This window comes from Stegastes partitus, unplaced genomic scaffold (genome assembly GCF_000690725.1).
Source record: "Stegastes partitus isolate 25-593 unplaced genomic scaffold, Stegastes_partitus-1.0.2 Scaffold609, whole genome shotgun sequence".
Lineage (NCBI taxonomy): Eukaryota > Metazoa > Chordata > Actinopteri > Pomacentridae > Stegastes > Stegastes partitus.
The window spans coordinates 230,635-245,186 of NW_007578340.1; the positions used below are offsets into that span (position 1 = coordinate 230,635).

Consider the following 14,552-nt stretch of genomic DNA (forward strand, 5'->3'; position numbering starts at 1 on the left):
ACAGCAGGAGGGAACTAGAAACCACACCCTGAAACATCACTGGCTTTTTATTGTGTGGCTGTGGCCATCACAGGAGGACACAGAGGAGGCAGGCGGTTTTTGCCAGAAAATCACTTTTTGGCACAACAGCTGCAAATACATTTGCATTATGTTGTTGGTGCAACCTACTACTAATTAACAAATTTAATAAACACCACAATGATCTAAACTTCTGAGCAAATACAGAAGAGCTTTACACCATGTTTATTTGTATACTTTTCGAAAAGAAATGCCACGTTAAATTGTGTGTTTTTTAAAAATAGAGTGTCGGTTCAGTGTGGTGCCGACAGGATTCACTCGAACAGAATTCTCAGCAATGATCAGTCAGCCTGCAGAGCTGCCTTATGTTGTGTATTGTTCCCACAGTGAGGTGTTGTATTAGATTTCTAATTATTTCTGATTACATGCTCTTCACAGCAGCCGTATCGGAGACATCAAAGTGCAATTGCTGTCATGTAGTGACTTGAAATGCTAAAACACTTTTTTTCCCTTTCACCTGTCTGCCAGTAGCCTTGAACTTGGATGTAAGGACAAAAACAAAACCGGGACTGGAGAAGATTTGTGTTTTATTGTCACGATTCTTCCAAGATGGATGTTGGAGTGTCCAAGTCCCATGTGTTTCTCAACTACAGCCCCAGAGCCCTCTTCTCCCAGTGAGACACGCATCTGCATGGTGGTGCTGTGTGCTCCTCGGTCCTGCGTGGTCACAATACTGGACGCAGTTGGCTTACCTCCAGTGCATTCGGTTTCATCGTATTAGTCTTACTATTAGCAGCTAAAAGCCTCACAATTGGATGCCAGTAATTAGTGATTAATGGAATGTCTGGAGGTCGCCCAACTTCAGTACATGGTATTCAACATGTGCAGCATCTCTCAATGCATTACATCCTGCAGTCAGGGTCAGGGCTGCTGCAGTTTGGCTTTACAGGAAACGCAGTGCTGTGTGTGTGTGTGTACACTAAATGTTTCATCATTTAGGGCACTAAAGAGTGTGTATGTGACTGCTTGTGCACGTTTTTGCAGGTTAATTATTTTGTCAAGTGATGTAGTCTGAGATGGCAAAAGGCTACATTGGAGCAATCTCCTGCAGTGCTTTTCAATGTGCGGTCAGGGGACCTTCAGGTGGTCTTTGACCAAAAATGAGGAAGAACAGTCCGCCATGGTTTTAGATAGGTGGGAATGATCTTGGATATTATAGAATACTGTAGCAGCTATTATACAATTGAGATAACAATCTCACCATGAGCTCCATTTAGTAGCTGCTCTGGGGCTTGCAGTTACATTTTACTTTTTTAAAAACTTTTTTGAAAACAGTTTCTCAACTACTGTCTCTGTCTGTCTGACTTTAAGAATGAACTGTGACCCTCAGCAACATGAACATCTTCAATTTTGTGGCATCTGATAAAGATAATATGATCTGACTCAGACGTAGCAGCTGCTTATAAATGGGTTGCTACTAAGAAACTCCTTTGTCTTCCAAGCTATTTTGTGTGGTATGTGGTTGAAAGCCATAAGTAAAAAAGGAATAGTAAGGAATAGTAATAGTTTTTAATCGTTTTCAATGTCAACAATGAAGCTTGACATCTAATTATTTATCTTGTGCATTTACTTCATTGTTCACCTCATATAATAAGTGGTTGACACTGTTAGTAATAAGGGTTTCACGTCACAGTCTGCAATATAATGCAGTTCTGCAATAATGTTTGAGGACACCTGATCTGGTTCACTTCAGGCTGGCTAATGCTTCAGTTCTTGTGCTGCATGACTGTACCGCTGCCCAGCGAGCCAATAATAGCGCTGACATTGTACTTGACACCAGCTAATGTCATCTGCATTGCAGTAAAGGTCATTTTTGCATTTTGCAAAAGCAAAAAGAAACCTGAGTTGTTGTAAAGACATTTCATCAACAGGAGCTGGTAAACCGCACTGGGAAGGTGCAACTGCAGGACAGTTGAGAACAGTCACAAGAAGACTTGTGTGATGTCTATGTTTAGGTGGAGCATCCCGCTGGGTGCACGGCGTGTCATGGATGCAGTGAAGGAGGGTCAAAAGAGCAGCCTGAGTTCAGGCAAAATGGTGGCTCTAGCTGCGGGTCTCTCTGTCGGGGCCACAGTGGGCTACATCGTCTATCGCCACTTCAGCAGCACCAACAACAGTAAGTATCTGCTATTCAACAGTAATTGTTAAAAGCCAAATTTGTGTATGATTGATAAATCCCATTTTTGTGTTATGCTCTGATGACCTTACCTTAGCAGGTCAGGGACTCCACACTGAAGTGTCCAAGATGACTCTTCCTGTAGAAGTCTATAGGAACATATCCAAATACCAGGCCAAGTTTTTAGACATGGTGAGTAGTTCAATACCCAATATAAGGACTATAATGAGACCTTCACCCTCTCTGTCTCTCTGTCAGTACAAACACTGGTGCAGGGGCCTTTAAATCACACCTGTTAAGAACATGTTGATTGCAGCTTGTAGCTTTCTCAGTAACCGCCCTTACAAACAAGTACCTTCACATTTGACACTGCTTCCTTGGGTCGTGATCAGTGCACCTGTAATACATAGTTGTATCCTCTACAGATGCTTGAGCCTATAAACCATTTGGAAGCAAAAGTTCACTGAAACATTTTAGCGACTCAGTGGAGTCAACGGCTCATGCAGAATGTTTGGACAAGCATACGCCCCAGATCTTACATACCTCATTAATATGACTTAAGGTGAAGTGGATCTGAACTATGTTGAGTATCATGGAGGTGGGAGAGCGAACACAATGCTGCACCTCCTCTAGGCTTGTCCTTTAAACCAAAGCACAGTGGATAAAGTTCTATCTAATCTATCTAATCTAATCTAATTCTCTGGCATGTTGACAGCTCCATCAGCAAACCATCTCCAATGTTTATCTCCAACATAAAGTAAACTCAACTTCTTTTTTGTGTTGCTTGCATTATATATATACTAGATGGCTGGACAGTTGATAGTTAGCTAAAGGTATGCAGTTGGAGTTTAGCCAAACCCAATGATGAGATCACACAATGGAGGTTGTGTCCAAGACAATGATGACGCAATTGAAAACTGTAAAAACTTGAATGTGCTGTCAACGCCTCCTTAAGACAAAGGACTGCCGAGGATGTCTTTGGCAATATATTGTTATGAAAAAGTAATGAAATTTTTTTTTTAAAGTGTTATAATATGAGGTCTGCTCATCCAAACAACTTCAGCATCACCCCTGCACTTTCTCAGGTCCCCAGCAATACTCCCACAAAGTCTGAAGCATATGGCATAAAATGTTGTCGAGAAAAGTGACAGACACCCACAGACAGAGACTCCTTCCTTTATAGTTAAGACTATTCACAATAGGGACCAAAATGTTCTTTTTTTTCAGGGCTGACACATAAGTAATTAATTCAATTCAAGAGAAAAAAAACACATAATAAATATCTTCATAAATACCTATCTAAATAAATTGCTCATATAAAGTGCAGTGCATTTCTGGAAGAGTCCAGCGATTTCGCGAAGAGAGAGAGAAAAGTCAATGTCCAAACATAGTTCAGTTCAGTTACTGAGAGTGGGGGGTATGGGGTTGGGGGGGTTGGGTGGACGTCAGCCAGGAGTCAGCTGGTCAACGATGGTTGAGCATTTAGGAAGACAACTCTGGGGACAGAAGTTGCTCTCCTCCTCTGAGTCAGGCAGCCTGGGCAGCAAAGGCAACATCCAGAGGGGAGCCACTCGAATGCAGAGAACAGTGGGTGTGATGGGTCCTGAAGGATCTTGCTGGCTTTCCTTAAGGTCTGTTGAGGGCTCTTACAGGGAGCCCGATGTTTTTGGAGCAGATCTTGACAACACTTAGTAGCCGGTTTTTACTTTCAGTTGATTTATCCCTGTGGAGATTTGATGTTGTCTCTATGGGGCTCCATTCTTGTGAAGATAAAGATGGCATACATAGAGGAAAATCCCACTTGTCATGCTTCATACATGTGTCTTAATTTAATGAAGACTTCATCCATCAATGTATATTTTACTAGATAGCAGTAAGTATCAAGGAATATGAAAATGTATCAGAGAGGTTTTTAAAGTGTATGTTTCTGAAATCCAACTCGTCATTCGTCTGCTTTTCTCTATCTGTCCTTCTGTTCAGGTGACCCAGAAGTCCGGGGCTCATGTGAGGGTTTTGTCTGATTCAGGGGAGCCTGGAAGTAAGACGGCTGTATGCTTCCTGCTGCAGGGCTCTGCAGAACAGGTCTTGCTGGCACGCTGTGTCCTGGAGAACCTGGTCACAGAATGTGAACCAGTATTGGAGGTTTTGGAAGTTCCTCAAACCTCCTTTGGACGTATAATAGGTAGCTTTATTCTTAGACCTTGCCCATTTGCGTCAGAACCTTTTTGCTTTCAACACTGGTGTCAAACTAAAGCTGCAGATTGATATTTTCTGAAGTTGCTGAAACCAGTTTTTTGCATCAGCATGCCTGCAGTTACATGTTACAAGCTGTAGTAATCTTTAATTTTTCATATAAATAATGTATCAGCTGCTTATTTGCAGCTTGAAATGTCTCACTTTACAGATGATAATGTCTATTTTACCTGCAATGTGTCATTTATAATCATGGTAAATGTTGAACAAAGTGTTCTGTGCTCAGCAGTACACACAACCAGACACAACAGTGAGCTGCTGAACACTTCTCAGCCTGTTTTTTCAGAAAGGCAGTTTCAAGATTCAGATAGCTGTCAAGTCCTGGTGTTGCCAGGCAGAATTTTAGTCAAGGATTTCAAAAATGTGAAATATCATCATTTATTTAAAATTATAATTTTATTTGGTCTGCAGTGATCATAGGGGAAGAAACAATAAAACATGCAACAACTGAAAACAATACAACATAACACAACTGAATAAACACTGTGCCCTGAGGAAAAAAAAAAAAGGATCCTGAATCCTGTCATGCTAATGTATGTCTAATCATACATTTGTGTTTTAGTGTTTTCAAACATTTAGTCTTCCTATGAAGTGTGCTACATGTTTGAACTGAAACACATGTTTTTTTGTGCTATTTTACAAAACATACAGTTTCTCTCAGATCACAATGTTTTCCTGTCATTTTAAATGACCTCTATGTGGTCAGGTGTTAAGTGATTTTTATCTCTATATGTGATTTAAACCATTTCGTACAACACATTTCTTGGAGTCTTTCATGCCATGAACAGGGAGTGTGTCAGTTCCTTGTACACAGTTTTCTATACAATTCTGATCTTTTGAAATATGAAAACTGAATTTGTTTTTGATTTATATTGAAGACCAACCCCAGACAGTGTGTTGGTGCATCTTTCAATATTTTCTGACTTCCCAGCTGTCTGTAGCTCTTTACCTCCAAGCTTTTTCTTTGGTGCCAAAGATGGAAATATTCACCTCACAAATACATACATTTATAGTTGCCGATTCTTTTTTTTTTTCTTCTTCAATGGCTCAGTCATTTCTTGAACCAGTGGCTCACTGTAGTTTGTAGGAAACATTACTCAAATCGCAAAAAATGGTGCATTTCTTAGGGACTGTTTTTAGCAGTAGTGTGTAGTTCTGGCAGCAAGACAGTGCATGTGGGACTGAGTCAAAAATAGCCAGGCTTTGGTGCACACAGTGCTTGCAATACGTGTCCATAGCTTTTTGTTGTTTTGTGTTTGTTTCTGTATAAACATTTAGAATATCACAGATATAACCTTTGTTGTTTGATTTTTTCTGTGTTAGATAAATGCCTCTCATGAACAGTTGGGGTGTAATAGTATGTGTGTCAGGACTTTGTGTGTGTGCTGCTTTTGCAGGCCGTGGTGGAGAAAGCTTGAAACTGATCACCAGGACCACAGGAGCCAAAGTGGCCTGTTCTAAAGAGAAGGCTCACGGTCCAGGGGCAAAGGGCAGTGTGACAATCACAGGGACCAGACAGGAGATCAACCAGGCCAAGGTGAAGTAGGATGGACTTGTTTGTTCATTCCTCCCATTTAAGCATTTTATTTAAAATGTGTGTCACTGCTTGTGATGTCCTTGCAGGAGCTGATTCTAGAAAAAGTCAGGGAAGACATGATGGTGAGGACGAAGATCTCACAGTCATCTGCCCTGCGCCAGAAACGTGGCCATAATGTTGTAAATGAGAAGCCTGAGAGCGTGGAGACAGAACCACCACTGGGCATTAACAACAACGGGCCCGTCTTCCAGACAGAGAAGAATGGACTTGTCCATGCCAACGGCACCACACAACCTGAAAATATTTTCGACAAGGTGGAGGAGCTGAAACTGAGCAACACAGTCAGAAAGGAGGAGGAGGAAGAGGAGAGTATTTCTACGGAGTCACTCTCTGAAGTGTCCAAGTTTGAAAGTTAGTTTGTGTCTCTCTCGTTTACTTTTGAAAAATTTTTAATCAAACTGCAACTCCCCTGTAATGTGTCTCTGAGCACTAAGATTTTATTTTCTCCCTGTGGTCCAGTTCCCAGCCCAGACCTGAGCTTCCAGCCAGATGAACACTTAGAAGTTTATCTTTCTGCCTCGGAGAACCCAAACCATTTCTGGATCCAGATCCTGGGGGTTCGCTCCCTCCAGCTGGACAAACTGACGGAGGAGATGAACCGCTTCTACAACAGTGGGAACCCCACAGTAAGGACATGTCCTTCTGCCTTCATGTTTGTGCTGTACTAGAAAAGTCTTTATGACAAAACCAGGGTTTTCAAAATGGAGGGAGACACAGCTGAGTTTCTGTTCTGTAGGAGCACAGGGTGGAGACCATTGTAGTGGGGGACATTGTGGCAGCGACGTACCGAGACCACGGCACATGGAACAGAGCAAGGGTGCTCGGAGTCCTTAACTCTGGACTGGTGGACCTTTACTATGTTGACTTTGGGGACAACGGGGAGCTGCCCAGAGACAGCCTCCGCCGCATGAGGTAGGAGAACTCCAGGGGAAAGGTGGAGCCAAATTCAGTGTCAGACATGATCGTAATAAATATTTTTTTTCCCCTCCCCCCCGATGTTTCTGTTGTGAAATTGTATCATACTTAATGATGAACAAACAGGTTACAAACATTTCAGAACATCAAATTTGAATAGTAGAATCACAGCAGTGACCACCACACACACTCCAACCTGACAGCAACGGCATTTAAAAATATTTCATTTAGGCTCTAATGCATACGACACAACTTTTCCCAACAGTTGACTGTTTCATGCATTACACACATGAAGCCACAAATCCACATGACTTCATGTAGAAAGCACTTTTCAAACACAACAAAGAGCTTTATATTGTTAATTTCTGCTAAAGCAATTCAGCACAAGGAAATAAAAGCCAAAAAAACAAACAATGGGTGCAGTAATCAGTAACAAAATATAAAACACATTGAAGACCGAAGTAAAGATGCTAACATAATAATAAAATGCTAATTTACCAAAGATATGTTTAAATGTCTAGAATAGGTTAAACACTCTGAATTAGGGTTTGTGCTGTGCTGTATTGCAGCTGGAGAGGTTATATTATTCTGTGTAGCGTGAGCCAAAAAAGGACACAGATATGTTACTAACAGCTTTTGCTTTTGCTGCATTAACGTTTCAGGAGTGACTTCCTCAGCTTACCATTCCAAGCTATTGAGTGCAACTTAGCAGGGGTGAGGCCAAAAGGTAAAGTGGTCTTCCCGATGATAACTTCATCTCACAGATACGTAGCTTAGAATAAGGTGGAGGTTGCTGATTGCCCATTGATATTTGGCCTTGTTCATAGTTTGTTTTCATCTTTTCCTGTCCTGCTGCTGTCTTTCAGTGGACGTGTGGACTGAGGAAGCCCTGGATGAGTTTGAGCGACTGACATATTGTGCCTCTTGGAGACCCCTGCAGGCCAAGCTCTGCAGCTACTCTCACTCTGAGATCTCCTCGTGGCCCAGTGTCAAGCTCTACGACAACAGTGAGGGCAAGGTCAGACAGCTGTTTATGTCTGTGTAGGCCTGTGTTTGGTTTGTCCCTTTACCTGCCTCTTCTTTTTGTGCACACATTAAGTTAAAAAAAAAAACCTGTCCATTGTAGACTGTGGATATTGGTGAAGAGCTCATACGGCTGGGTCATGCTGTCAGCTTCCAGGAGGTGTTGAATGGGAGGACTGAAGGTGACAATCTAGGCTGTCTGCAGAGGATGTTGGTGAGTCACTGCAAGCACACTGAATTTGGAAGGGTTTAACTCATTTGTAGAGAATGTGATCAGAGAGCTGTATCTAAGGCCAGCAGTTTATAGACTCTTTAATATCTTGAATCTAGATTTTCATTGCATAAACCAACCTTTAAAACCTTTAGAGCCTGGTTACTGAAAACCTCTGTTGTAAATATGCAGTCCAGCTAACTGCAAACTTTGATTATTCGTAGTTTGAGAGAGCACAAGTAGATGAGAGGCAGAGTTAATTGAACATTTTGGTAGAAAAGGGCTAGTAGCTCATGAGGTGACAGCTGACCCATCTCTGTGACAAATGAGCAAACTGCTTGTGCTGGTAAAGACTAGTATATGGTTTAAAGCTCTGGAAGTGGACTTCAAGTTTGAATCTGATGTGGAGGACACAGGTCTGCTATGTCAGTAGAATGTTGGAACAATTTGAAAATGTCCTCCAGTCACTTCTATTTCTTCTTGCAGGATGATGTAATAGGAGCATCGTCAGAGCTCAGCCTCTCCTGTATCAGTTTATCAGGTGAGTTCAAAGGCTGAACTGTAAAGTGAGATTTACTTAGTGTCTTTACATGGACATGGATCAAGATCGGCTTCATTGTCTGAATACGCACCCTAGTTAGTTATCCACAAAAACTATGACTGCTTCCTAGGTTGACTCTAGTAACGTTTCTGTATCACTTGCAACGCGGCACAACTCTGAACTGCATGCCGTCTCACAAACAGACAGGCATGCACAAGCAACAGTGCTTTGAGTTGGATAAGGCGATTTGGGGAAGTTTTTTTTCCATTTCAGCATCAATATTGGTCTAAAAACATCACAGAGACCAAAAGACACAGTTTAATGCCAAAGTTGCAACACACCTTTCTCATTCAATTTGCTCTACAATTTAAAATCTACTAGACTACAAACTGAAATGTCCTTAACAATAAAACTTTACTGCGATGAAAATAGATACTAGAAACTTAGATTATGAGATTTAACCTTGACTAATATTGTGTGTGTACCATGGTTCTCTCCATTACTATGGTGGGCATGTCTGCATGCAGCAGAGGGGAACATTAACAGAGAAGTGACCCCTGTCTAAATAACAGAATGCCTTCACTTTGAAGGACTGATGTCGCCAGCAATGTTACATATCTCATGTCTAAAAAAGGGCTGAAAAGTCTGTTTGCATCTACAATTCCTCTGTGTACACATACAGTTTCACCCACACTGAGAAAAACAGCAGCAGATGGTATGTTTGAACTATATGTTGGATAGTCAGATAGCTTTGGGATCCCCTCCCCTACATGTGTCAGTTGTTAAAAAGGGTGTGTCTGTGTCTTTCATTATCTTATCGTGTCTGACTGACTTAGAAAAAGTCATTGCAAATTTACATGCATTACTGTTATTTTTGGAGGGGGCTGTTAGTGAAAGGCCCTCTGCAACAAAATAAAGATTATTAACCTGGGTTCACATTGTTCTCATTGTCATCTCCATGTTCGCCACTCATCCTGAGATTAGTGGATCAGAACGACTGTCCCTCCTCTCATTCACAGCACACAGCTTGTCCTTTCAACCTCAACTGAATTGATTCACATTGTTGAGTCATCCCCCACACACCATCAGCCGAGCTGGTGCTGATGTCTCTGTACTAATGCTGCGGCTCACAACCTCACTTACCTGCTTCCTCCACTTCATGTTAGCTGAGTTCCCAGTCACGAGATGATTGTAGTTCACACTCTGCTAGAGTGAAGTAGTTTCAGTGAAGACACAGAAAACCAAAAGTCCACTCTAAGGAGTACCACGGAAAGCTTTTACACCAAGGAGGACAGTATAGTAAATAGCTGCATCAGCACAACATCCACATCTACCTACTTACAAAGTCCAGGTGCCCTAATTTATCATCAGTGTGTACGCACAGATGTGTTCGTAATGAGTGCGTACCAACATTTCCACGTAAAGTATTGAACTTATCAACTTGTACTTATACTTAGGAATGTGCGTAAATATACACACAACTCTGATCGTGCTTACACATATAATCTAGCGGTAGAATAGTGAAACTACAAATAGAAAGCATTCAGGGATGTTGACCACCATTCCAGCATGAGGTTGGAGACACATGCGGCATTAGAATAGAATAGAATAGAATAGAATAGAATAGAACTTTATTGATCCCTTTGGTGCAAACCTCAGGGAAATTGTTGAGCAGGATCATGCCGGCAGTGTTGGATGCCATAACTCCCCTGGCCCCAGCCTACATCCAGCTCCCTTACAGCCATCACCAACAAGCCCAAATCAAACGAGGACTTCACACCGTCGCTGGATTCACAAAAATAATTGGAACCATAGACTGCACCCACATCGCAATCAAAGCAGCATCACTGAACGAAATTAATTATGTTAATAGAAAAGGTTCTCATTCAGTTAACGTACAAATAATTTGTGATGCACATTTGTCGCTATCAAACGTTGTTGCCCAGTGGCCTGAAGGAACGCAGGACTCATTCATTGAGCAGAACAGGGGTCCGTTTCCCGAAGCAGGTTCAACAAACTCTGTCTAATCCTGAACTCTGAGTTGATCTACTTTTAGATAGGAAACTCTGAGTTTTGGGTTCAGAACAGCGGATTTGAGTTAGTTTAATCAACTTGGAGTAGTTTCACCTGGAGTTAAGCGTGTGCACCACAACTATAAAAAGCCAGCATCAATGGAGCCCTGATTCGACGAGTCCCCATGGCAACGGAGAAGCAGAGGGCTGCGTTTTTCACCACACTAGAATTGGAAATCTTAATGCGCTCACACAGTGAGTGTGGATAACGTTGGTGCTCGGGTCAATGCGTAAGTTTAAATGTTGTCCTTTGCAATTACAATAATATAACAGGAAAAACTGCTTGAATGGCAGTCTATTAATTTATTTCATTTAGGTGCAATCCCGCAGGGGAGAAGCCCACTTGGCAGCAGCTTTAGATGAAATATAAAAACATTGTTCGGGTAAGAGGTTGCAGCACAATGTCATTAACAGAATATAATTTAAATTAATTTAACAGATCTCTACGGCATTCACCTGCAATCCTGTGGAACTCCTCCTTGATGGCTCTGACAGGTTTATGTCCAGGGAAAACAACAAAGATGGGTTAAAGCCGGTTCAGGGCGAGGCACACTTTTCTGACCGCCCTGCATACAGTTGCCTTACTCAGGTGCTCTGGAAATGCTAGAACATCTGTGCGCAGTCTAATAACCATCTCCAGACGAATATTTAATTCTCGGCGCAGTAATGCTGCACCTTCATCCACGAGATCATTATCAAAAGGACATGCCATGTTAGTGGAAAAAGTTGCCGCCTAATGAACTACTAATACAGCCTACTGACTGATTTTTTAAAATAATTTTTGACAGACAGCAGAACTAGGCTACGCCAAACTCGCCTGCTGACTGAATGAATGAATGAGGAAATCAAATAGCGTGTGTGGCAGAAAGAGGGCGGAGACAGAGAGAAACTCAAGGTTCACTGAGAAAAACCTGATCCCGACCAGGTTAAGTTCATAGAGTCCGTTACTATGGTAACTGACCGAGGTCTTAAGTTACCTCTCTCTGTGAAATAGGCTAGAGCTACCCCTGTTCCTCTGGTTTGAGTTACTTCCCTTTGTGAAACGGAAAACTCTGAGTTTCCCTCATTTCAGGGTTAACCGACTCAGAGTTTTGACTAAACCTGCTTTGTGAAACGGACTCCAGCTCTGTGGAGCTGTTGAAGATGGCTAGTTTATCAGTGAGTGGTACAGAGTGTGGACATGTTTTTGCTGGACTTAGTATGATTATTAGAACATCTCATCTGTCGGTGATCAGGCTTATCCACTGGGTGAACGTTGGGTGTTCATTTCCTCCAGTTGCAGTCATTTCTCTTCTATCGGCTGTGACGCGTTTTTTGGTGTCAAACCACTTTTTACATTTTTTTAAATTTCTGCCAGTGATCTCTCCCCTGACCCAACAGTAATAAAGTGATTATCTTGTCCCATGCAGTATTTTTTTTCTTTTGTTGCCTATCCCAACATTTCATGCACCAAACAATACTTTCTGGTTAGCTTCAACTTTGCTGACAAGTACCTTAATTTCGGTTTCTGAAAGGTTCCTCTTTGTCGCCCACTATGTCATGGTGATGAAAGCTGAGGGGGAAAATTTTTTCTTTTTCTTTTTATAAAGAGACGTGTTGTTGCCGTATATGGTCAATTGGAGGCGTTTCTGAAGGCAAATGATCCCGAAAGTGCACGAGCATAGAAGTTAAGAACAAGTGGGATTTACCAACACTGATGACTTACTGATGTGCATATGACCTATATACGCATGTTTGATAAATACAGATTTTTTTGTACTCACACACTCTCTAAATTTCATTCATAAGACAGAATTTAGAACCTTTTCTACGCATTAATGATAAATGATTCCCCAGGAGCCAAGTACAGTCACAAATATTGGCAGGATATCTGTGATGTGACTCTGTTGAGTGATTGCAGCTTCCTTACTGACAGCAGCAGCCACACCAGTGATATTATGTACATGAGACTCACTGTTGGCCTTGGAGCTATAACAATGCTGACCCACTGTAATGCAGCAAGTAGAACCACAAGATATAATGGATTGTTTAACAGACTGTGCAGCAAAAATGTGGAACCTTAAGAGAAAAAGGAGGAAGCGAGACAGACAATATATCGACACTTGTCCTTATACAGCAAATTATACACGTACAGACTAATGCTCTTTAGCATCTTATGTATTCTCACACAGATGTGATGATGTGAGAATATTGTTCAATGTGCTTTCTCCAATTCCTATTCTGAAATGGCCAGTCAGTCATCTGACCTTAATCCAACTTTGCATGTAAGACCCACAAACAAGCAGGAACTAAGGGTGGCTGCAGTAAAAGCCTGGTACAACGTCTCACAGGGGGAACTTCAGCAATTTGCTCACATTCCTGAGTTCCAGACTCTAGCCATTCATGAGCTGCAAATGATAATTCTATTTTTTGAGCCTGTTAAACTGAAAGGACTATGAAAAATGTGCTTATTGGGAATCTAATTGTATTGCATTTCTGTTAAATTTGAGGGACTTAGTAATATGCTGTGATTCTCTTAGAAGCGTCTACGCTGTAGTGGATAAACAGAAAATCCAGGCTGATGTTTAATGATAATGATAATCTAGCTAATCTGAGTGTTTCCTTTTTGTTTCACAGAAGCTGCCTCAATCTCAGGGAGCGTTGATGATGTCATAGAGGATGAGCTGCTGTGAGACCAGAGACGTACATAAATATAAAGGTATTGTGTCATGGCTTAATGACATAGTGAATCTGAGCTTTTCTTGTAAAATGCATCTGTAAGTCTGTTGAAATGATTACTTCGCCTCCTTGTACCTCCCGCCACTGACCATCATCTCAGCATCAGTCCAAATGAGATGAAGAGGAGGTCTCTTTGTCTGATCCAAACACAACCGCATAAATCCTCATCGTGAAGCCTTACCCACTTGACGAGCGTGCAACAGTTCTTCCAGCCATATTCATTGTTGTTGTTACTTCAGTAATGTTGGGTTATGTTTTCCCTTTTTGATGTCCTGTTCTGTACCCAATGCTGCTTTACTTAAATGTGTTGCTACGACATACCTGAGTTCAAGAAATGAGGAGTGGAACAAAAACAGAATGCCAGTATTATTATTGTTGTTGTTTTTGTCGTTGTTGTTATTATTGTTATTATAAAAATAATACTGACAATAATGATAACAAAAAGCACTGTGATATGAATCACTGGAACCAGAAGGCAGCTGGTTAGTGGCTAGTAATGACTAGTTTATTTCTCTTACTTGTATGTATATTGAAAATTAATGACATATGTATTGGGCTTCACAAGTTGTTATCTTTTTGAAAACATACAGTATTATTGAATGTGGTCCTCAGATTCTGTTTTGGGTGAAAATGTGGCATCAAATACATCTTTAGCTAAGCAGAGAAGAAAGTTAAACTTGAGAGGTGTAATAGAATGCACTATATTATAATAAAGGATTTATTTTACTTCACAAATATTGTTTGTGTCCCTTATTTTGAAATGCTTGTCATACTATAACTGCATAGTTTAAAACAAACGCCTTTCCTGTGAACTCAGATCTTACCTACCTTTAATGTAAATCTTCATTGATCAAAGTGCTAGTATTCTTTGCAAACCGAATGAAACCGGCGGTTGTGACTTAAGTGTATAACTACTAGTTTGGCAAGAATTAGTCCATTTATATACATCTGTGTTGGTTTGACACAAGTAGTGGTATGGTGTGGAGAGCTTTTATTCATTCATTCATCTCTGCACAGTTCACTGTTTT

General features: G+C 41.2%; 1 protein-coding gene across 3 annotated transcripts; it reads left to right on the plus strand.

The window, feature by feature from the left end:
- The first annotated feature begins 587 nt into the window (after window positions 1–587).
- On the plus strand, window positions 588–14,259 carry tdrkh (tudor and KH domain containing). Of its 3 annotated transcripts, XM_008289364.1 has the most exons (14): window positions 589–692; window positions 2,034–2,194; window positions 2,292–2,386; window positions 4,175–4,376; window positions 5,845–5,984; window positions 6,071–6,395; window positions 6,504–6,670; window positions 6,781–6,956; window positions 7,622–7,686; window positions 7,826–7,977; window positions 8,086–8,196; window positions 8,680–8,734; window positions 13,423–13,504; window positions 13,625–14,259. In XM_008289364.1, exons 1-13 carry the CDS (start codon window positions 628–630, stop codon window positions 13,476–13,478), a joined length of 1,770 nt encoding a protein of 589 aa, XP_008287586.1. In that variant the 5' UTR covers window positions 589–627; the 3' UTR covers window positions 13,479–13,504; window positions 13,625–14,259. The 3 variants fall into 3 exon arrangements, with proteins under 3 accessions (XP_008287585.1, XP_008287587.1, XP_008287586.1); XM_008289363.1 differs by having other exon boundaries at window positions 588–692; window positions 13,423–14,259; XM_008289365.1 differs by having other exon boundaries at window positions 588–692; window positions 2,295–2,386; window positions 13,423–14,259.
- The last annotated feature ends 293 nt before the right edge of the window (window positions 14,260–14,552 follow it).